This window comes from Cydia splendana, chromosome 1 (assembly GCF_910591565.1).
Source record: "Cydia splendana chromosome 1, ilCydSple1.2, whole genome shotgun sequence".
In the NCBI taxonomy this organism is placed as follows: domain Eukaryota; kingdom Metazoa; phylum Arthropoda; class Insecta; order Lepidoptera; family Tortricidae; genus Cydia; species Cydia splendana.
This window is the reverse complement of record NC_085960.1, coordinates 26659884-26683429: the sequence shown is the minus strand read 5'-3', so window position 1 is coordinate 26683429 and position 23546 is coordinate 26659884. Positions and strand designations below refer to the sequence as shown.

General features: G+C 34.5%; 1 protein-coding gene across 2 annotated transcripts in view; it reads left to right on the top strand.

Moving 5' to 3' along the window:
- Positions 1–1811: 1811 nt before the first annotated feature.
- The window catches only part of LOC134797725 (uncharacterized), an 86568-nt gene continuing 64833 nt past the window's right edge, over positions 1812–23546 (top strand). The window contains exons 1-2 of one of the 2 annotated variants that reach the window (XM_063770079.1): positions 1812–2086; positions 15207–15391. In XM_063770079.1, the coding sequence (XP_063626149.1) occupies positions 15334–15391 (58 nt within the window). In that variant the 5' untranslated portion in view covers positions 1812–2086; positions 15207–15333. Of the gene's footprint in view, positions 2087–15201; positions 15392–23546 lie in introns of those variants that run through there. The other variant, XM_063770088.1, reaches the window with a different exon arrangement.

The window sequence follows — 23546 nt, the reverse complement described above, 5'->3', positions numbered from 1 at the left end:
TTTTGCGTAATGGTACGGAACCCTACGTGCGCGAGCCCGACTCGCACTTGGCCGGTTTTTTAATCATGTTTAACAATGCTTCATTTTGCACTACTTTATTTATTTATTCATCAACTATATATACCACTTAGGTACAGACTAGTCCAATACGTGAAATATATTGTATTACAAAAACGAAACATCAGCAATAACAGTAAGCAGGTACCTACTTAAAATATTAAAACAGTACTTAACTAAGTCTCTTAAATTAATACTTATTTATTTGGCAATAAACTTAATTGCCGGCTTGTAACTTCTGTGAAATAGACTGAATTCAGTCAGCGTGCAGATAAATCAATCTATTTTGGTAGAGACCTCATTTAATATTATTACAGACATCGGGATCTAGGGGGCGTAATTTATTAACTGATAGAGAGTTCCTAAGATATCGATTATAATAAATAAAAACTAGAGATTTATTTTTAATTTAAAAATTAAAATCTTAGTTTTATTATCTGTATCTCACGTGACCGCAAAAGCCCACCGCTTTTTATTCTCATGAGTGACGTCACTATAGCAAAAACTAGTGTTAAATTTGCACTTCACATTTGAAGTTTCTTTGTTAACTGCTATGATGACGTCACATAGTCACACGAATGGCGGCTGCCTTTTTGGCGCGAACATTATTTATCTTTTTTCTACTCGTCTACTATAATCTGTGTATTACAACTTCATATACAACTCTATAACCTTACTCTTTTTAACGTTGGATAGTCTATGGCACTTCCGACTCAACTATAATAATTGTATCGATACGGTTTAGTCATTTATAAAAAAAAAATTAGAACTGCATACATTTCGATTAAATATTGCTTGTTTAAGGAGACTCCGCTCAATACAAATTAGCCAACGATGGCGTTTCGGAACTAATACCGTCGCGGCTTCTGTCATACTTTCGTCTACTTAAACACGCTGCTGGGTCGCCTCTGCTTTGTGATTGGTTGGCCAACACAAACATTTTTTTCACAATGGAGGCCCACGGGATTTTCTCTGCATTGAAATTTAAAAACTTGTTAAAGTGTTAAAGTTTTTGTTTTGCGAGTGAAACTGTGAAAAATACTAAATGAAAATGAGTGACAGCGATGAAAATATGTTGCCCACTACTCAGGAAACGTGATTAGATTTAATGTTGCATTATTCATTATTCAGTAGTAGAACTAAGTATTGCATTCGGTTAATTTTGGTAACACTATATTTTTGATTTTTTCCCCGTAGTTACCCCAATGCACCTTAAAAAATGTACGTAGTAGTTTTTCATATTAACTGTTTTACTATTTCAGTTAACTTGAGTAAAATAAGTCAGGTAATAGAAGTAGAAAGTATGGTATTATTGACTACTTATTTTAGTTATTTTAGTTAACTCGTAGAAAAAGTATTGTATACAATAGTGATATAATCACGCTTTTCAATCTCGTACCTTACTTAGACAACTCAGCAAGCTTCGTTGCCTAAACACGGTACTCGACTGAAAAACTCTATTATATCACGATTGTATAAAATAGGTACTATTAAATTTTAAACAATTTGTATTTGGATATAGCGATGCTATTTTCATGGAATAAAAATACCAGTTGGCTATAAAAGCTATACGAACATTTATATTTGGAAAAAAAAATGTGGAATACCCTATTTGATTTTCCTATTATTCGGATTTTGTTATCTTGCCTCACTTATGGAAAAGCTGTTAGGACGATGAAGCTCTGCCCTCCGCCATTGTACCACTAAGTACCACTCCCAGGCGTGAATACCTCGCAATCAAGGACAGGTTCACGTGACCTACGGCATATCACCATCAACATATCAATTATTCACACATTTAAAATTGCCCCCATAGTTTTATTGCGTACAGGTGTCTGTAATTTACCGCCCTACTTAGAGTTGAGTTGAGGGGGTGGCTCCGTGCTTATAGATCGCGCGGCGACCAGTGAGTCTCGAAGTGCCGGTTCGCGCGGACGCCTGCACGAGGCCGCGAGAGAGAGACGCGTATACACGCTTACCCGCACTCTGCCACGCTAGAGCGAGACGCAGCGCATCGACGTTTCAACAGGTCGTTATTGTTGCCTCTACTAAATGGTGTTTTTGTGCAATAATTCTTCCGTTTTCCGCGATGGAGTTTGATGACGCAAGCAATTTGTTACGTTTGCACTTTTGAGAGCTTTAATAACATTTCTAATATTTAGGTTAAATAATAAAACAAAAATTAATTACCAAATTTTAAGAGCAGGTGAAAACTTTTTAGGAACCCCTAAAGTACAGCGGTAAAATGTTTAGGCTCTCATTAATATTTTATAATGAAGACAGACCTTAAAAGGGGATCATGGTTCATCTGTGAGAAGAGACGTAGTAGCTAGGTACCTACGTGAACTATGGGCCACCCTGCCTTTCGATCTATACGGTTACCATCAGTTTGTCACTGACATAAACGCCGTCGAGAACGTAATTTACTTTCTATACATCCCGTTTGCACTAATATGCGAGTGCGAGAGAGATGTATAGAAAGTAAATTACGTTCTCGACGGCGTTTATGTCAGTGACAAACTGATGGTAACCGTACTGGTGTCTACGTATAAAGCATAAATAGGTACTGCAACTGTTTTCAACAGTCTGTTGTTTTGAATGGGTAGGTCTAATTAATGAATTTATACATAGCCCCACTTGCACCATCCCAATAACCCGGCGTTACCCGGTTAAACCGTTAACCTAGTGTCAAATTGTACTGGTAACCATGGTAACTCCAGGTTTAACCGGTAAACCCCGGGTTAGTGCGGTGGTGCAAGTGGCCCTTAGATACACGTATGTCTCGACATATTGATTGGCGCACTTGATATCAGTAATTAGTGATGTTGGTTAGAATTTTCCATACTAATTATAAAGTTAGCTACCTAATTATTACCAATTATGAAAGTATTATATGTACATATATTTAATGGAAGTTTATTTTTACAATCTAGGTATAGTTAAAATAAACTTACATTAAATACCTAGATCATGCATCTATTTATTGAAAATAAGTAAGATATTAAAGACACATTCACTGCCAACGACCAGCTAGGCGGGTTCTCTTTTCGCAGGCGCTTTTTGCTACAAAGCTCCACTAGCTCCACTCAGTTTATAATCTACTATATTTTTTTTATAGTACGAAAAAATAGGTAGGTACTATTTGATTTTTTTGCATTGAAAAGTGAAAACTTATTCGATTATTAAGTTTGGGCAGTATTCTACTTTTAACATTGTTACAATGACAGCAAATTTGAATACCATGAGGAATTTTTGATCGAGCGAGCACGAATTTCACCACACGTCCCCAACTTCGCCTATTTTTTTAAAACTTATTCCATATCCTAAATGTTGAATAAAGTAGGTACTTAACACTCATGATACAAGTTATAGTGGAATTATGATTTCATGCTAATTAAGGCGAAGTTATGTACTAAAGGCGAATTCAGGATACGTATTTATGCCAACCCTTATTTTAATTTAACTGCAACATTTATAATGGGGTTAGCTGATAATATTAAGTTTCCTTTTACATTATTAGGGTAGAGTTAGACCAAGAAAAGTCTGCAGCGATTTTGATAGCCCACGCAGTGCAAGTGTTATTTTAAACGTCAACCTTGCGCTGCGTATCGAAATCGGTATAGACTTTTCTTGGTCTAACACTAGGCTACACACTCGCCCAGATTTCAAATTAATTGACTATTTTTTTTTATTAATTTAGAATACAAACAGCCTTTTACAAATAAGTCTTACAAAAATTACTAAAACAGGCCTAAAGTTTCATGCGTTACTGAGTTGACTATTACAATGAAAAGTAGGTTACTCAATTATAAATTACCCATAGGTATATATTTCTAATAATAGTAGGTACAGCAAGCATCTAATTCTAGTCGAAGGTTAATTCAAATAAGTAGTGTTTAGAGACTCGGGTAATTGAAACATACGCCCCCCCGGCCCAAGAGGGCCCTGAAACGGATAATTGTGTTACAAATGTTATCCACCTACACTGAGTGTTAGAACATGCGTCACATGACCGTACATATGTTACCGTCTACGTAATGTGCAAGAGTGTGCAGATTAGCACATTCATTGCCACTAAGTGCTACGGGTTATGCTCGTAGCGTGAGTTTTCGCCGTATGTAGCGCGTAGTCGCTACGAACAGTGTACCCGACTGTCGGGTTCTTGGCCCTGAATGTGTTAATTTGTACCGACCAAAGTTACCTATTACATAACAGGTACCTTGAGTTGAGACATATTCTGATAGTAATAACAGATTGTGAATTTGATCGGGATTTGTTGTGGGTGACATTTCTTCAACCGGGAACGCCAGTTTTGACATTCAGGCCTATTCGGATTTCGAGATAATCACAAGATCTTGAGACGATTTAGAGATCAACTAGGTCTACATTAGATATCGACTAGATGTGACTTGGATATCTAAGTCATAACTTGTCGAAATCGTTCAAGAGGACCTCCAGAATCGCGGAAACGTCAAATTTGACATATCTATCTTACAAATATCTTTAAATTATCCGTATCGTAACTTGTTGAAGTCTAGTAAAAATCTAATTCATTTTCCGAATCGAGCCGATTAACAGAATACGACTGCTGACGAGTTCAATATCTATCGGCCGTATTCGAACAATGCTTGATGTCACAGTGATACGATACCGATCTGTCAGTGTCAAAAGTGACGTTTTTGGTTGAATAAATGTCACTTTTGACACTGAAAGATCGGTATTGTATCGCTGTGACATATTATAAACATTGTTCGAATACGGCCGAATGTGTCTCACTTGTACCAATGATTTTACATTGTGATTCTTGTCGTAGCGCTACGCCGTAGCGCTCGTAGCGCGTATGGTTATCATTATCACCCATAATTCTGGGCTATAACCGCGAAAATCGAAGTTCGCAAACTGCGTGCATCTTTCTCTGTCACTCTAATTACGCCTTCATTGGAGTTAAAGAGAAATATCCCCGCAATTTGCTGATCCCGGTTTTTTGCGGTAGGCCCCTGGCCTCAAATTCCATAACGTCGGATGTTAATTAACATATTTGCGCCGATTTGAACTTACAATAACATATCAATAATGGTTTTTAAAGTTCGAATAGGTACTGCTCGAGATTAAGCTACATACAATACACGTCATGTATTTACATGGAATCATGGTATTATTGTGGCTGTCAGTTATTTTTTTTTAATAAAAAAATATTTTCCACGCATTCTTTTAAGGTTTGATGATTCCATTAGGTAATTCCATTCGCTTCAGCTTCTATTGGTGAATTTAAGGTGAAGGTTTTGGCGGCGCTAAAGCGTAAATAGCTATGTCATGCACATTGAAAGCTGAAAGGGTTAGGTACCTAATATACCCATTTTAATCTAATATTTTTAAATTATCTTGACTCAATAGGTATTATATCTGATTTCTGGTATCTTTTTATTAAAGATGAAAACAAAATATAATACAACTGATCTATAGTTCGTTTTTTTAGCATTAGAAAAAGACTACCGTAAAACGGGGTGAAAAGACACGATTTTCAACTTCAAGGACGATTTTCGCCAATAATCCAAATGATAAAAGTAATAATTTTGATATCATTTTTTGAGTCTTGGTTAGTTCTTCAATTTTGCATTTGTGAAATAAATTTTTACCTACCCAATTCATAGAAAATCAAAGAAAACTACCTGTTTTCTCCATATCCTTAAAACGGGGTCGATAGACACAAGAAAGGGGTGAATAGAAATATTAAGTTTTAGCTGTCATAGGCATCGAATTTGGTCATTATTATGTGGATACTCTATTGGCAAATGGTATATGTATCTGTTAAACAGCTATTTGACACAGAATTATTTTTTCGTGTCTTTTAACCCCCAAGGCGTGTCTTTACACCCCTTTGTTGTATCTAATCACCCCCTATGGCGTAACTGTTCACCCCAGATGCGTGTCCACTGACCCCTTTATCACGTAAATTTGCTTGTTATTGGTTTTTTGCAAAAAAATGCTTTACTATAGAGAAAATTAGTAATATTATTTATTATTTAGGTACTTCAGATACTATATTACCAGGTTAGTTAACTTTTACTTAGTTAATGTCAAAACATTTACCGCTAGAACAAAGTTCAGACAGGCTTCATTTCTTACCTCGGCGAGACCTTACTTTAGAGTCAAAAAAATCTAACTTTTAGGCAGTTTGATTAAGTTCTTTTGGTATCAATGTAGAGAATAAATATTCTACTTTATACGCATTTCAAAAAATCTAATTTTAGAGATGTACGTTTTTAAATATAACAACTTGAAAGAAAAAGTTCAAAATTTCTCTATTCACCCCGCGATTTCTGTTCACCCCGTTTTACGGTACGCGATCTTGACGGGTCTTTAATTGAAAAACGCTTTTGTTTTAATCAGTAACTATTACTTATGAAAGGAAAAGAATGTAAATAATCGTATATGATTGTGCCTTATTTTTCAAAAGTGTTTTTCCATAAAAAGACACGTCAAAATTGTTTACCTTTTTTCTATTGCTAAAAAAACAAAGTATAAGATACTTATCTATACTTTATATAGTAATTTGCAATCAAATCGATTCTAATCAAAATATTTTTAATTATACGGATGTTAACTAGTTTTATCTTGACATAAAAGCCTTTCTTGAATATGCATGTCAGAGAAACACAATGTAGTTTAGATATTTCGTTAAGTTTTACTTTCACACTTTATTCACGTTTGGCTAACCGATAAATGTACGCTCGTAAAAAACATTTGTTCGAATGCGTGAAAATGAGGGATAACGATTTTTTCCACCAATGAAACAACTACTTATACCTTTGTCCTTTTTCGTAAAATAGAAAACATCATATAATACGTTGGAACTGTTATCTAAATTTAATTTACACATTTTGTATTTTAATTATTACACTCCTTGTTTTTTTCATAAATTATTAAAATTTCGGGTTTATTAGAATAATAAAAAAGAAGAATGAAATAGAATTTTCCGACAAGCAAGTAACTGAATTAATTTAATAAGCAAAAACCAATACGATAATATTTAGTTTATTCTACTTAATTACCGTTTATTTTATAACATGTATTCCCATTATTTGATTGGCAAGCTCGAGACATTCATATGCTAGGATATTTCACGTACCTAAACCTCTGTCTACTTTTCGTTCCTTTATCATACATTTTTATCTTCCCCCAACTCACGTCTCCACCTTTATCACATCCTTCATATTTACATGTAAATATAAGACGAGGGAGCAAATAAACGACACTTTTATAAGGAATCGTATCAGAAGGATAAAGAATGGCGCAGAGCAACAAGTAAGAGCTTGATAACGACCTACTTTTGCCCACGCTCGGCTGTAAAATGTCAAGTTTAACTCTGTACACTTCTGTTTATAATGCTTTAACATAAAAGCCTGTTTTCGGCCCTAAAGTTGTCATTTAAGCTCCCTTAGAATAATAAAACACAAGATCATAAAATATCAAAATAGTAACTTCGCCTCATGAAAATGGAATAAGTAAAACTACGTAAAAATTGTTTTAAGTAACAAAAATTCTCAAAATAACCTAATTTCGTTATTTGTTTGTATTATGAAAACTATACTTAAACTTATTTCAAACTGAAATAGTTATAGGTGGTGGAATTATATTTCGATGCTAAATAGTTAAGTAAGGCGAAGTTATGTATTAGTACTTAGAAGTTAGTGTGAATGAGTGAGGTAGATACGCCAAACACGACAGGGTTCCACATCCCACAAGGGTATAATATATGTGAAACTCAACGAACCGAAACAGTTTCATAAATATATTGAAATGGTTGCGTGTCATCATATTTAAATATTTCGGGTAGGTACATGTGTTGGTGCCAGTGGATTATAATCACATTAGCATAACTCTTTATTGCAACAGTTAAATGACTACATTTGTTTTGACAGGTCATATCATGATTTTGCAAACCTTGTGACATGGTATGACATGACTTTTTGTGTGTGTGTGTGTGTGTGTGGGGGGGGGGGGGGGGGGGCGCAGGGATAGAAAAAAGTACAAAAAATGTTTTATCGCGAAAAACTTTTTCTGAAAACTCAAAAACGGTTATAACCGATAGTAATGTCCGCTATAGATTTCATTAAAAGCTTTACTTTCGTGTTTTTTCTGTATTTTTTGGACACATGGTTCATAAGTTAGAGGGCATTATATTTTTCTTTCAGAGTGATTATTTCCGAAAACATTTATTTTACCAAAGTATTGTTTTACAAGACTCATATTATTCGTTTTAAAATACCTATCCAACGACACCCACCACCACAGGTTTAAATCGAAAAAAAAATATATTTACGTGTAGGGGAGGCACCCTTAAAATTCTTATAGTTTTTATTTTACCATTTTGTAGGCGTGATTGATTTGTCATGATACATTACAGCATTCTAGCACTAACGATATCGGCGACTACGAAACTATACGAAACTACTATAAGGGTTTCTAGTTGACTACGGAACTTTAAAAATGACCTTTGATGTGTTCTCTATTCTTGCGATTAAGTAAATTACAGATGAAATAAGGCTCAATATTTTTTTTGGATTTTAATAAAACTCCCATAATTAATGATACACTACCTACCAATCCAAACCATTAGCTAAATTAAGGTAAGTAGATATTTGTTTATATTCTGAATTAGTTAGGTAACAACAAAACGCGAGTTTAGTGATCGCGCACATAATCTCATACTAGAGATTTTGCACACATATGTATGTAGATTTAAGTACTTTTTTGGGAAATAAATAGATTTAAATTTTAATTTTTTTTTAATCCTGTCGATTTCTGTTATAAACACCTTACAACAATTTGTTTCCAACAACGTGAAATTATCTACTGGACTTTTCTAGATATCACTCACTCTCTATACTTCCTACAGCTATAATAATATCAGTGCCACTCATCCACGTCAACGGCATTGAGTTGTTTAAATATTACTCCGTGTTGCCGTTTGATCTAAATAATTGGCTGTCCTATTTTATTCACAAATTGAATACCAGTTAAATAAATAAGCTTGCTGAATCACATTACTTTATGGAGTATGATAAAAATATTTTGGAATTTTATTCATCGTTGTCTTTAAATACTCGTGTTTTCCTTCCTCGTATGATTTACGTAAGGCATAAATTATCACTGCACGTTTTTTAATTAAAGTAATAAGTTAGTAAAAAATTTAAGCTTCTCAGTGATGCTATGCATGCTACTGATTCATTATGTCGACTCGATATCGATACAAGCAATTTCTAAATCATAATAACAAATTGAACTAAACGTTATTAATAAAATCCGTAAGCTCTTTCATTGCCTATTTACTTGTTAACCTTATTCAACTTATTCTTATTGAAACTATAAATATTTAACATCTGACATTGATTCGAGTTACTATAACAACACACATCAAATGAACATATGAACGTTAACAAAAGTTACAATTATATTAAATATGCATACAGTTCATATTATTGTAATAACCATTATGATATTTAAGAATTACATTACGGTGGCACGATAATTTAGGTCAAAGTTTATTGATAGGTACCTACCTATCTACTTTTATTTAACATCAAACCAAACTTGTCCCTATCAGACCGGGGTATGATGTATGATTATGAAATAGCATTGCAAAATCAAATACCTTCCAAGGTTTCAGTAATATAGATGTGTAAAACAAATAAAATAAGTATGTAGATATGTAGAATCTATATCACAGGAGTTTTTTACAAATAGTTTATATTTATGCAGTTGCAAGTAGCACATGCGGTTTTACTTAACAATAGACAATAGGATTAGCCGTCGGACTCTATTAGAAACCTACGAACTATCTGTGTAGCTTTCAAATAGAGCTCGACGGCTAATCCAATCTATTGTTAAGTAAAACCGCTCGTGCCACGTGCCACAACCACCTGCATAAAAAATACGTACTTCGGTTACTGAGTGCCGGCGAGTCGAATGCTAAAGAACCAGTCTAAAATGTGTCATCGAGATGCGTAACAAAGGCGCGTTATCGGAGAGCGCACCTACACTGGTTTTTTGAGCGTTGGACTAGCCCGCGCTCAGGTGCCAAATAGAATAATTAAGACCCTTTTTTGCAGGTAAGTAGCACGTGCGGTTTTACTTAACAATAGACAATAGGATTAGCCGTCGAGCTTTATTAGAAACCTACGAACTATCTGTGTAGCTTTCAAATAGAGCTCGACGGCTAATCCAATCTATTGTTAAGTAAAACCGCTCGTGCCACGTGCCACAACCACCTGCATAAAAAATACGTACTTCGGTTACTGAGTGCCGGCGAGTCGAATGCTAAAGAACCAGTCTAAAATGTGTCATCGAGATGCGTAACAAAGGCGCGTTATCGGAGAGCGCACCTACACTGGTTTTTTGAGCGTTGGACTAGCCCGCGCTCAGGTGCCAAATAGAATAATTAAGACCCTTTTTTGCAGGTAAGTAGCACGTGCGGTTTTACTTAACAATAGACAATAGGATTAGCCGTCGAGCTCTATTTGAAAGCTACACACTATAATACATGGTGCTAATCTCTTGCACTAGTGCAGTAATGAGCACTTTCCGTGCCTACTTATGTCGAAAGTTTAAAGGGCCATATGTAACGTTGTACAATACAAGAGCGAATAGGTAATTCGCAACTCGTGTCGATTGTATCGCCACTCATTGCGAATTTCCTACTTTCCGCACTTGTATCGTAAATATTTAACTGTTACCTATATTGTCTGACCAACAAAGAGGATTCAATACCAAGTTCACTGGTTGTGTTGTAATTGTACCAAATTCTATTATACTTTGAAGATCTAGGTAAATCATATCTGTCAGGAAATATATACGACGGGAGCGCATTTAACTATATGAATAAAGAATAGCGGCAAACCGGAGGCCATATTATGTAGGTACCACCCACCCTCAGCTCACGAGCATGACACGTGTCACTGCTACATAGTCCTTTAGTTGTCACCTCACACAACAATATTTCCGTTAAGGGGAAAGGGGACGACTGGTTCTCTATACTTATACAAACGTAGTACCTGTTTTCCTCTCTGGATATTGACATAATGTATGGAATTATATGGTTATTTACTATGTATATAGCTACGCCCCTTCGTTGGATTTTTTAAATGGTTTGATTGTTATGGGAAACTAAATCCATACAATTTTTAAAAAGGTAACTTTTATAATGATTACAAAATAAACGTAGTGGCAAAGCTATGGTCAAAATAAGTACATTAAATTGTGTAAAAACATATTCTACGAGTACATATAAAGTCTACCCAGGGAGGAAAATGCTACGTTTCACAACATGCACGAATAAATTCATTTCAGTCTTTCTGGACACATTTTCTGTTTGATAAATCGGAAAAAAAAATTGAAAAAAAGGTGGTTGAAAAATGGTTCCGACGTTACAAACAAGTATTCCGTATAAATTATAAAGGTTAGCCAATATCCCTATTATACCGCGTGCAGTGTTAATTTTTTTGCTATAAATTCCATATGAATTTAAGGTTTGAGAATTGTGCGTACATACATATTTATGTTTCCCAATTATACGTATACATGTATGTTAATCCCTGGTGAGGCAGCACTGTCTATCACATGCATGCATTAAGTTTATGAGCCGACAAATCAGTTCAAATCTTTAACAAAATAGACACATACGAGAGTGTACATTGGGCCTTACGAGGTAAATTGTATTTTTACTCCCGGCGAGACATACATTCATTTATAGGGCGAAAGGCTGTTTGTTTGTTTGCGAGTTTATTTTCTGTTTGTCCATACAAATATCTTAGCCGTATTAGTTACGAATTTCGCGGAAGTTTTCGTGCTACACAAGTGAATGTTATTTTGGTGGTGTACCTATTCGGATTTTAATAATTAGATCTGGATCAGTTATGGACCTGTTAATGTTAAAAGCGACATTTCTTCAATTAAAAACTTCACCATAACTGATCCAGATTTAATTATAAAAATCCGAATACGTCTGTTAGTTTAACGACTATGTAAGATGGGCTGTTATAAATTTATAATTTTGACGGAGTTTTTAAAGAAGAAACGCCCACTACTTATTATTAAGTAAGAACTTGTGCTCTTGAATGAACAACAGGTTAACTAGCGTAATAAGCAATTATTATAAACAACAAAAACAAGCGCTCCGCTTTTTTTAATAACCAATCAAACTTCTCCTTTTATCATCTTCCTATCAAAAACTTTGTGTCCCCGGCCGATTCCGTCGACCTAATTACTCAAAGTAAACTTTTCTTATAATCAACAAAGTCACTGGCTCGATTACTGTTACAAACAATATTGGTATTAGATACATATACCCTGAAATTTACCATAATATAGGCTTCTGGCCTGGGGGCAAGACTTAACATAGGTACTTAGTTTTGCTTCGTTTTTTTCTCCTTAACAATTAATGATTGATATTTTTGAACGGTCAAATAAGCCAATATCTTCAAAAGACTGCTGAAATATTAAAAAACAAACGTCCAATTAATTAAAAAAACTTAATTTCGGCATAATCCTGTTCACGAACGATGCCAATTATGACGAAAACTGTCCCAAATAAATAATTCAGTGCGTAAAATATAAAGCTCGTAATCTTGGTTTAAATGGATTGTCACCTTCATTTCGAGGAGCATGTGATGGACACGGTCCGCAACTGTTTCTATAGGCTGAAAGTGCTTTACGGGATGCGTCAATTTATTTCTGTAGACCTGAGAATAAAACTTTGTGAAGCTCTGGTACTGTCCAAATTTAATTACTGTGACACAGTTATCGACCCGTGTTTGTACAAGAAAACTCAAAAGCTGATCCAAATGGTTCAAAATGCCTGTGCCCGTTACTGTTTCAACATTCCTCCTCGAACATCGGTTTCACCTTACCTATCGAGTGCAAGGATGCTTAAGATGGAACATAGGCGACACCTTCACTCAGCTTCTCTTCTGTTTGGTGTAATTAAATGCGGCAAGCCGTCCTATCTTTTGGAGAAATTACTTTGGCGACAACAAAGGCGGACCGGACGTAATACAGCTAACCTGAAGCCGCTCATTGCCCCGAAATATAAATGTGCTGCATTCCGTGGCAGCTTCCGGTTCCAAGCTACCAAGTGCTGGAATGACTTGCCACCTCCTATTAGAAACTGTGGTTCCAAATTCGGTTTCAAACGGAAACTGCGTGAAATACTTTTTAACACTCAAATTGAATCTGGACCCGCTGCACATTAGATTTTTTTTTCTTATCAAAACGTTTTTGTGATTTATAAAACGCCTTCTGTACGCCACTTTTTCTTTTTATGCTGCTATAAAACTCCAAATAACTGTAAATTTATTTTTCACTTACTTATTCTTTATTCATTTCTCATCTTAAGTTAGGTTATTTTATAATATGAATATAAAAGTAAAATATAAAAACACTTACAAAACCATAAAAAATTATATAAACACATTATAAAAAACCTAACCTAGGGTGCCGCCAGCAGCGGGGCAAGGCCCAAGCTACCGGTGGTCAGGGCTGCAGAGAGAGGAACCGGCGGACTATCCGCGCCGTGTCCAAGATCACCGCCTTCTGCATCTGCCCCTCACTTACTTTATTATTATGGTTTTTTTTCTATATATATATATTAATATTTAATGTCACTCCCCAAGGCCTTGGCAGAATAACAGCGTTGGAATTTGCCTCGTTTGCAAATTGCAACAATATGCTGAGACAGGGCCTTTTCCCTACGGCACACATTGCTGGACCCAAGTGTGTATTTATTTTCTCTGTTTTGTTTTTTAATGTGTACATAATTTCTTTGTTTTGCTGTTCTAATTATTTTCTCTTTATCTTATTTCTGTCTTATTGTCCTGTGTATGTGTGCTTTATGGAATAAATGTCTTTCTTCTTCTTCGTCTAAAATGGGGTGACTTTAGGAAATTCTGGGGTTTTAGTACAGTATTAAAATGGCGACAAAATAATCATTATTCATTACTTACTTTCTCAAACTGATCGAATAAAAAATTAGATTACTATTAATTCTTATTTAGGTACCTACTACCAAAAACCCCGTTAAAAATATATAATGGCTTAAAAACTTAAATTTTTAAGTCGCCCCTGCATTTTAAAGTCACTTCGACTTACAAGTATTTTTTTCCTTGTCTTTTAATTTTTAATTTTTCTTGGATTATAATGTGTTTCATGAAAATTATACTGACTTTGCATATATGATATAAATTTTGTAATTGTGTAATAAAATTTTTGTTAAATAATGAAAATACCCCCATTGTAAAATAATATGGTGGTTTCTGGCGGCGTGGTTTGTTCTTTAAGCACCCGAGGCATTTTCGTATCAAAGTAAATTCCCTGTACCTCATACAAATCTTTACGAGTAGACTTAATTTATTTAATTCAAAGAATGGAGCTATCTTTTCTCTGGTTTGCCTTTTACGACTTATCCTGGTTAATTTTACTTAAATTAAAACGATAAACTTAATTGAGGGTATTTTTTTCCTACCAATGAAGCCAAACAAACGTTATCTGTTGGTGATACTGGTTTATAAGTTTCACTAGTTGTAGGTAGTTTCGAACTAGCGACACATTACTGAAGCTAGCATAGCTTTTTAGTTAATTTGATCCTGGCATATTCCTCGCGTTGTCCCGGCTTTTTGGCGACTGCCATCTGACCTTACACCCCAGAGGGGAAACTAGGCTTTATTGGATTAGTTCGGTTTCCTAATAATATTTTCCTTCACGGAAAAGCGACTGGAAAATAGCAAATGATAAAGTAAGGACTCTAAGCACAAAGGATTTCTTACATTAACCCGTCTGTTCTGATCTCTATCGCACCCGCGTAATTATATTGCTCATATTGCTGTCCGTGATGCCGGCGGACAATGCGATATACAGAGGAAGAGACGGGTAAATGTACGAAATTCTTCGTGCTTAGCATTCTTACCTTATATCGTATTTTTTTGTCCTGACAGCTTACCTTCTATTTACATATATAACCACTATTTACAGAAGTGACTTAATGGTTATATACAATTCACTTATTTAAACAAGTTACATAATGCCAGTGGCATTATAGCGTAACGTCAGTTTATCAGCTTATTATGAAATTAAAGTGAATGTGTTTTTTTTTTCAGATACGGCAACGGTTCATCATGTGCTACTTCAGCATAATAGTGATCATATTCGATGTTGTGCGTGTGTGAAGTGTGTGTGTGTAAGTGATCGAGTGTCTGATGACCCGGCGACTGAATAATCATCAAGATGAAGACGCATCGGTTTTGGAAGATACCCCTGTTTCTGCACATGATGGTGGTGTTAGGTAAGTGAAATTCAACCAAAATTTATTTGTTTATTGAATTGAGTTATGACGGCGTCAGCAGTGACTCCAGATGGTTTGTGTAACCAGGGACCATTACCGGTACCTATAACTAAAAATCAAAATATCTCATACCTTTCACAATATTTCTCGGATATTATAGTATAGTATTTAGGTAAGCATAATGATTGATCACAGTAGCTAAATTAAGTACATAAATATACATAAATACCTAAATTGAATACCGCGGTTTATTTGTATGAAAAATATACCGGTGTGTAACACAACATGAGTTGTCTGATTTGTGTATCAGGATAGTGAGTTTAATATACAGAAGCCTGGTATTAATATTAACTTAGAGATTTATTTATACCAGTACGAATGTATGTAGAGATAAAATATCGACTACCGTAGGCTCAAAGGGCTTAACAGACACAACGCGATTTTTCAGGAGAGCCAAAAAACTGTTTTATTTTGAAAAAAAAAATCATAACTTTTTTGTTTGTTTTAATAAACTGATGCTTGTATGTTGCTTATTCTTAACTTTTTGAGCTCTTTTAAACTGATTGGTTGAACTTTTAAAACAATGCTTATTTACGAAAATAGCATGTCCGTTACGCCAAAAAACACGACTGTTTTTAAGAAGGGCGTCCCCCCCTACGCCTCTTTTTTTTGATTTATCATATTAGCAAAAGGGCTTAATGTACAAAAAATAAAACTGTTTTAGTACCATTTGGCGTAAATCCAACAATTTCGGTGCAATATTGGCAACTTGCAATTAAGTAACACTATACATACTTCTAAGTACTATAATTTACAAATGTTTTATTCATAACTTACTTCATAACTGTTAAGTTTTTTCCCCATTTTTGTTATTTTGGATACTTAAACGTGGAAAAGGTCGTTTTTTAGCCACAAAACCAATGTTTACTTTTTTATTTCTTTATATTACTTCAACAGAATCACTGCTGTCCAACTGTCTATATCTATTTATGTATATCAAAACAATTTATAACAATTAAGTACTTTTATTATAAAAAGTATATTTATGCGTTATTTCTGTTTGTATATCTTAATATGATCATAAATTTTACTTGTACAAGTAGGTAGAATAGTAGTTTTGACATTTCGTATGTCTGTTTGGTCAGTAAAACTTAATTAATATTTGATTATTTATGACATAACATCAGAGTAGGTAGTAAAAAAGCCATATGGCCAGGCGTACGTACTTCTATGGATTTAAATCCAAACGTTACAATACACACACAACGTGACAATAACTTTCATAAGGTTAATACTATAAATTAGGGTTTAAACGCATACAATATAATAACATCCTCAGGATGCTGTTGAGGCTGCCGAAGCACTGCAGTGCATCTGGCATGTTTGCCGAAGCAAGGGCGGACGACTTTTTTGCTATTAGGCGAAAAAGAATAGCCTCACTGCTGAAACGTGTGCGCGGCAGTGGCAACAGCATGCTGAGGTGTATGGCCGAACGTCTAGACTGCCCGCTAACAAAGTATTGTGTTGAGGTAGTGGTAGGGAGGCACAAGTAGTCCTAATAGTCGGGGTGGTTTTGATTTTAATTTTAGTTTTTTTTGTTTTATATATTTTTATTTTCTCTGCATTGTTTTTATTTTCTTTGTGTACACTAACCTTTAGGCAATTAAGATGAATGTTACTAACACTCCTATGGACTTTGTTGGTCTGCAATAAACGATTTTTATTTTAATATTTTATTTTATTTATTTATTTAAACAAAAAAGTATGTATTAATATTACGTCTAAATCAAAATTACAAATGGCCAAGTGACATACAAAACCAAAAAGTTATCAGTCTCACCTTAATTAATCACCATAAATATCATTTAAATATAGTTATTTTAATAGAACTGATGAACAAAGTACCCACTAGTTCATTCTAAATTGTCAAATTTTAGTAGCCCTATAACTAAAGCATTAATGAGCACATGAGCAGGTAATGCAAGTACCTACTTAATAAAAAAATTGACAAGAAAAGTACAAGGTCATCCCACTTAAACACAAAAAAGCAACAATTATAAACTCGAAATTGTACGTAGTATCTTGACGTATCTCTTACATTTAATTCTCTAATAGTTGTATAAATATCCACTAGTTATGGGCGTAACGTACATTTAGCACTTAAAAATCTACTGCAAATAGGCGTAACGGACAAAAAATTAGCACAGATTTAAGAAAATTTTCCGATGCAAAAGGGCGTATCGTACACAAAGTTGGGAGTTACGCCAAAATGTCTCACAACATTTTTTTGAGTTGGCAGATACGGCAAAATGCGTTGGCAAATTGTGTTCAAGCATTGATTTTTCATAGGGCTTAAAGGACATTTTTTTTTAAGTTATTTAGACGTTAAATATACCACTCGATAGAGAAAAAAATACTGAGTATAACTGCATTCATAACTCATTTTCGCCATTTAGTCCCTTACGCCCTTTGACTTTTGAGCCTACGGTAGTCGATATGTTACAGTCCAGGGCGGAGAAAAGGAAAGTACCTACCGCAATGGAAAATAACTTGTCAGATAGAACAAATATATAGAAACTAAACAAATTATTCCAAAAAAGGTACCTATTCTGTCATCGGCTCAATCATTCATGAATTTTCTTCGAAACACTTTCGAAGAAGGGTCTTAGTGTGCCTATGGACGTAAATTGTGCAATTATACGCCCTTTTACGGTATTTTTTACAAATTATCAATCTTCACTGTAATATAAAACAGTAAGGCCCACTTGCACCATCCCACTAACCCCGACGGTTAAACGGTTAAACCATTAACCTAGTGTCAAATTGTACTGATAACCATGGCAACTCCAGGTTTAACCGGTTAACCCCGGGTTAGTGGAATGGTGCAAGTGGGCCTAAGTAACATTTGCGACATGTCATTTGCATAAGTGATGAAATTTGCGGTCTCGAGTAACTTATCTAGAGAGGTGGCACCGCTTTAAGAGTATTAACATTCATTATCTCTTACAAAAACGTGACTCCCTAAACTTTGACAAAGTACGATTCAGCTTAATTGCTGTTTAAGTTATTGTCGTCGTGCGGCTAAACCACGAGACCAAAATGTTAACAACTCCACAGTGGCTCAACGATTAGGTCAGTAAATACTTACCTAGTTAAAAAACTAGACTTACCTATATATATATATATGTATATATTATCGAATTTAATTTAAGTAACAACTCGAGTAACGAGTAAACATCGAGTAAATAGTAATATAAACAAAAAATAAACTCGTTGAGACGTTGTTAAAGTATGATGATGTATATAATAATATGCATACTACTTACATAAATTTGTTTAATAATATATGCTAAATAAAAATACGTAGGTACGAGTACTAATAGGCATAACTAGACAGTATACACTTATATTTCTAATGAAATAGGATCCGCCTTTTCATATTTACGTCAGAAAACGGTTTTTGCAATGCAATAGTAACTTAATTACAAGATTTGATTTTATTTTAATATATTCCCGTCAATAAATAAAATTACCCCAAAAAGTTAAAGAAAGTTAAGAATGACTTAATTGTTTATAATTATGTAATCAGTTGTTTTGTATTAAATAGTTTTAAAAATAATTATTCATACTAGTGGAAACTTTGATATCAACCTTAAGTTCTTTCTCTTAGGTAGGTACCTAACTCTTTAAATTCTTCCTGTCTTTCAAGTTTCACTCCGTCTGTAGACTACCGTCTCCTAAACTGTGTAATGTAGAACATACTATGCGCGTCTCAAGTTAATGCTCCGTGTATCGTGTGTGGGTACTTTAAAAGCAGTGTTGGCTTGATAAATGACTGTTGTAGCCCTTTCTTCGGAGTGCGTAATTTACACGCCAGTGTGTTGCGTTAATATTTAAGAGCAAAGCCACTTCTGTTGTGTGGGCGATGAGCAACAAGATTGAGCGAGGGAAAACGCGAAGCAAAGTAGCTGCGTAAACATAAGAAGAGAACCCAAGTAAATAGAAGAAAAAGAATTCGATTACTCTCTTGAACGTACACTAGAAGAGGCTAAAGGCTCTACCGTGAGAATTTAAAATCGAAATTTCATTGGACATAAGATAGTTCTTGGAAATCATCTCTGAAGGGGGGAGAGGGGAGTGGAAGGGGTATATAGAAACAAATTCTATGCAGAAGCTAGAAAATAAAAGTAAAATATAAAAACACATACAACAATAACCCAACGCAATCTATATTCAAAGAAATTAACAGAGACATCGTATTTATACACCTACGTACCCTTTTTTCTTCATACATACAAATATTATTTAACACTCTTGGTTGAATTATATTTACTAAAATAAAGTTTGACTTTACGTTAACATATTACATTATATATAAAAGAAAGAAATATCAAAACACACATTAAGACTTTTGTATTAATAAAGTATCTTCAAAAGTCTAAAGTAAACTTTCAGGGTAACATTTATTAATAACGTCTTAATGGTTAGTAACTGTCTAAAGTTTACCTAAACTGTAATGAACTATATAAAATATTAAAAGTTAACAGGTTTTTATTTTGTCAGTCAAAAAGCTTTTAGGCTTATACCGTGAAACCAGTATTTTACAGATTAGTAAGCATGACTTGCAAATTGAACGAATAAATATGAAAATAGAAAAATAAATAAAACTTGTTTACTTGTTGAAAAAATACTACGTTATACCCTTTTTTCAAAAGTATAAATGTACGTTGTTACAGTATTTTGCTTTAAGCCTTCGAACTAACTTTACTTAACTAACGTTTAAATTAACTGGTTCTTAAAAAGATGCGTCTCTATGCGTATGTAACTATTTAACTATATTATAGGGATGTACCCTAATAATATAATTTAAAGGCGACAGTATAACTCTTCTCTTCTTATCTCTCTCTTCTCTGTCTGTCTGATACCTCTTCCCGCTTAAGCCACTGAACTGATTTAGGTATATGGAATTTGGTATTGGTAGGGATATATTTTGAGGCCCAGGAAAGTACAAAGGATAGTTTTTATCATCATCACTTTCTTATGAGGACAAAATCGCGGGGAGAAGCTAGTAGTTAATAATGATTATAGATTTTGTAGGTCCCTTACCTAATCTAATATCTAATCCGTGTGATTTCTTGTAATTAATACCTCTACTTGCTCTTGTAGCCCCGCTAGGAGTTAAGATTGTCATACTACTTTATTATGTTAAGTATTTAGGAAACTAAATATCGCCCGTCGCTTACTGAGCTCTTTTATTTATTCATAATGTCATTATCTTGGCGGTCGATATCAAAAACATTCATTTAAGAGCAGTGGACAGAACACATTATGTAATATTGTTCATATAAAATATTTACGCTGTACACCTTCTATCTACTTATGTTGACACGAAATCGATTGTTAACGATTGTTATTGTTACGAATGGTATGTACTTAAAAACCAAGTAATAATCTAGCGTGGAAACTTTCATACAGGGTAGTATATTATGTAGACACGCTCCATTTTAACTTACAGGTTGCAGCTGTAACTAAGTTGTGCGTTTTATGAGTTAGTCGTTTAATCGGTCAACGTTAAAATACGATTTCATGGTACATTATTTCGGTATCTACAAAAACAGCTCCATTAGCAAATTAAAAGCAGGCCGTTGTTTGAAGAAATACATAAAACCTCTCCCGAATTATTTAACCAAAAACAAAACTCGGTCGGGGCTTCAAAAACATCAATGTTTGGACAGATGAGTAAAATTCCGGGACCGGGAATAATAAAACAACATTACAAATGTGTTCACGTGCTTCGATCGGGAAACTTCTTACTCACGTATTCGTACAGGCAAACTTTGCTGAGGGGCCTAACTAAATTTACCCGTGCGTCTCGACCATTAGCGACTTTCTGCCTTAAAGATCTGTTTCTTGGTTAAAAGTGACTGACAAAAGACAATAAAACGTTCAGATATAAGTACCATATATTTGATGTAATACTCGTAGCCTAGATATCTGTTATCAGAATTGAACATCAAATATATAAGAGAACGAAGCTAAATGAACCAAAATAGATCCACGCCGGCTGAGTATTAATCCTTTATCCCTATAGATCATCAAACGCGTTTACGAAACGTTTAGTGAAAACAGAATCAGAATGTGTAATGTGACCGATATGCAAAGAACATACAATTTGAGGAAATTGTCCCATAAGTCTGTTTGGAATCCCAATTTTACACAAGAATCCAACTAAACGAGGATTCTCTAAACGAATGACAACCTTAAGCGCCCTTTACAGACTCATAATCTGCTTAAGTTGCGTCGACGATGTTAATTATATAATTTTGTAGTCCATAATTTCCTTTCTTAAGAACGCCATAACAAGATAATATTTTATTTTTAATGTAATGTTACTCTGAGATTTAATTCAGGTACATTTTTATTGTTACGTAGATTAGCTAAGATAGATAAAGTCACGAAAATTTTAGGTTATTTCTCTTTATACAGTGTAAAATTTTTACTACATATTGCCAACCCTCATCGCTAAGCCGAAATCAGGCAATCAGGCAAGTGAGATACATATCTGTATGTACTCGGGACTAAGTAAGTGAATCATGAAAGAGAATCACTGGGGCAGAAACAGGTCAATGAAGATTAAAGGATAACTTAGACGTATTCCTGAAGCTATGGCTGAGACCATTAAGTCAAAATGTCACAGGAGTCACACTGCCCGATTCGAACTTTAAGATTCGTCAATTAAAATATCTATAGTTCGTTTTTTTAGCATTAGAAAGAACTTGATAGAAGGTAAGCAAACTTGACATGTCTTATTATTGAAAAACGCTTTTTAAAAATCAGTAACTATTACTTATGAAAGCAGAAGAATATAAATGATCGTATTAGATTCATAATTGTTACATATTTGCCGTAACTTATTTTTAAAATTTGGTTTTCAATTAGAAGACACATCAAGATTGTTTACCTTATTTCTAATGCTAAAAAGACGAACTATAGAATCGATATGGATTAGAAGTGTCAGTGTCAAAAGTGACGTTACTGTTTGAAGAAACGTCACGGTAGACAGACTTTCTCGTATTAGTGCCAAATTAAACATCAAAATGGCAATAAGGAATAGAATTTTGTTTGGATTTTAGGTTACATAAAATACCAATATAAATGAATGACGAAGACGATAATAAGTAGGATATCACTTCTATGAAATATAAGTACATAATATTAAATTTAACCTTTATTTTACTACTGGGTGTTCAAACATAAGTAACATTACCGTTTTTGAAGAGGTAATTGTTATTAATCAACTATATATTTTTAATGTAAGTTGAGCTCTTTTACGAACAATTATTTAGTTATTCGCGATTAATCTGAGAGTAATTAGAGAAGCTTACTAATAGGTGGTGCTATTGTTACAACTTAATTAGGCTCCATTATTGCTTTTACCTCGATCGGATTTCAAAGTCACACCAGAAAGGGAATTTTCTGCAAGAATTTACTTTAATAGAACACTACACTTTATAAGAGTAGCTTCGGTCCGTCATCAGGTAACTAATAATGGGTTAGGTACATATAAGAATACCTAAAATCGATTTACCTAAAGTTGAAACACCTACATATTAGGTTTTTTCATATGGAACCCTGATAATTACATGCTACCTAAATGGAGATCATTAATTTGTCAACGAAATACCGACCTCGGCGACACATGTTACGAGGAACATATTATTAAGCTATTTGTTTTTTTGGAAAACAATTTTAATAATTGTAAAGCTTTAGGTGTAAAGGATGACTTATGCCAGACCGGGCCAGGGCCGGGCCGGAGCTTCCGGCGCTTCGTTTTCTATGGGAAGCACCACGTGATCACCGATCAGCCGTCATAGAAAATGACACGTCGGACGCCTCGGCCCCGGCACGGCCCGGTCAGGCGTGAGTCATCCTTAAGAATTATACCAATACCAAGCCATAGCCATAGCCATGTACCAAGTACCTTCCTATCTATGTTAAATATTAAACAAGTAATCGTCAAAAATATTTATGGATGCACACTTTTATTGCCGACTGTACTTTCTCTCTTTTGCATGTAAATCCAGTACTTCTCGAGACGAGACCTTTCAAATGAGCCTAAACTCAATGTGTTTATGTTTTTCCATGAAAGAGTTCC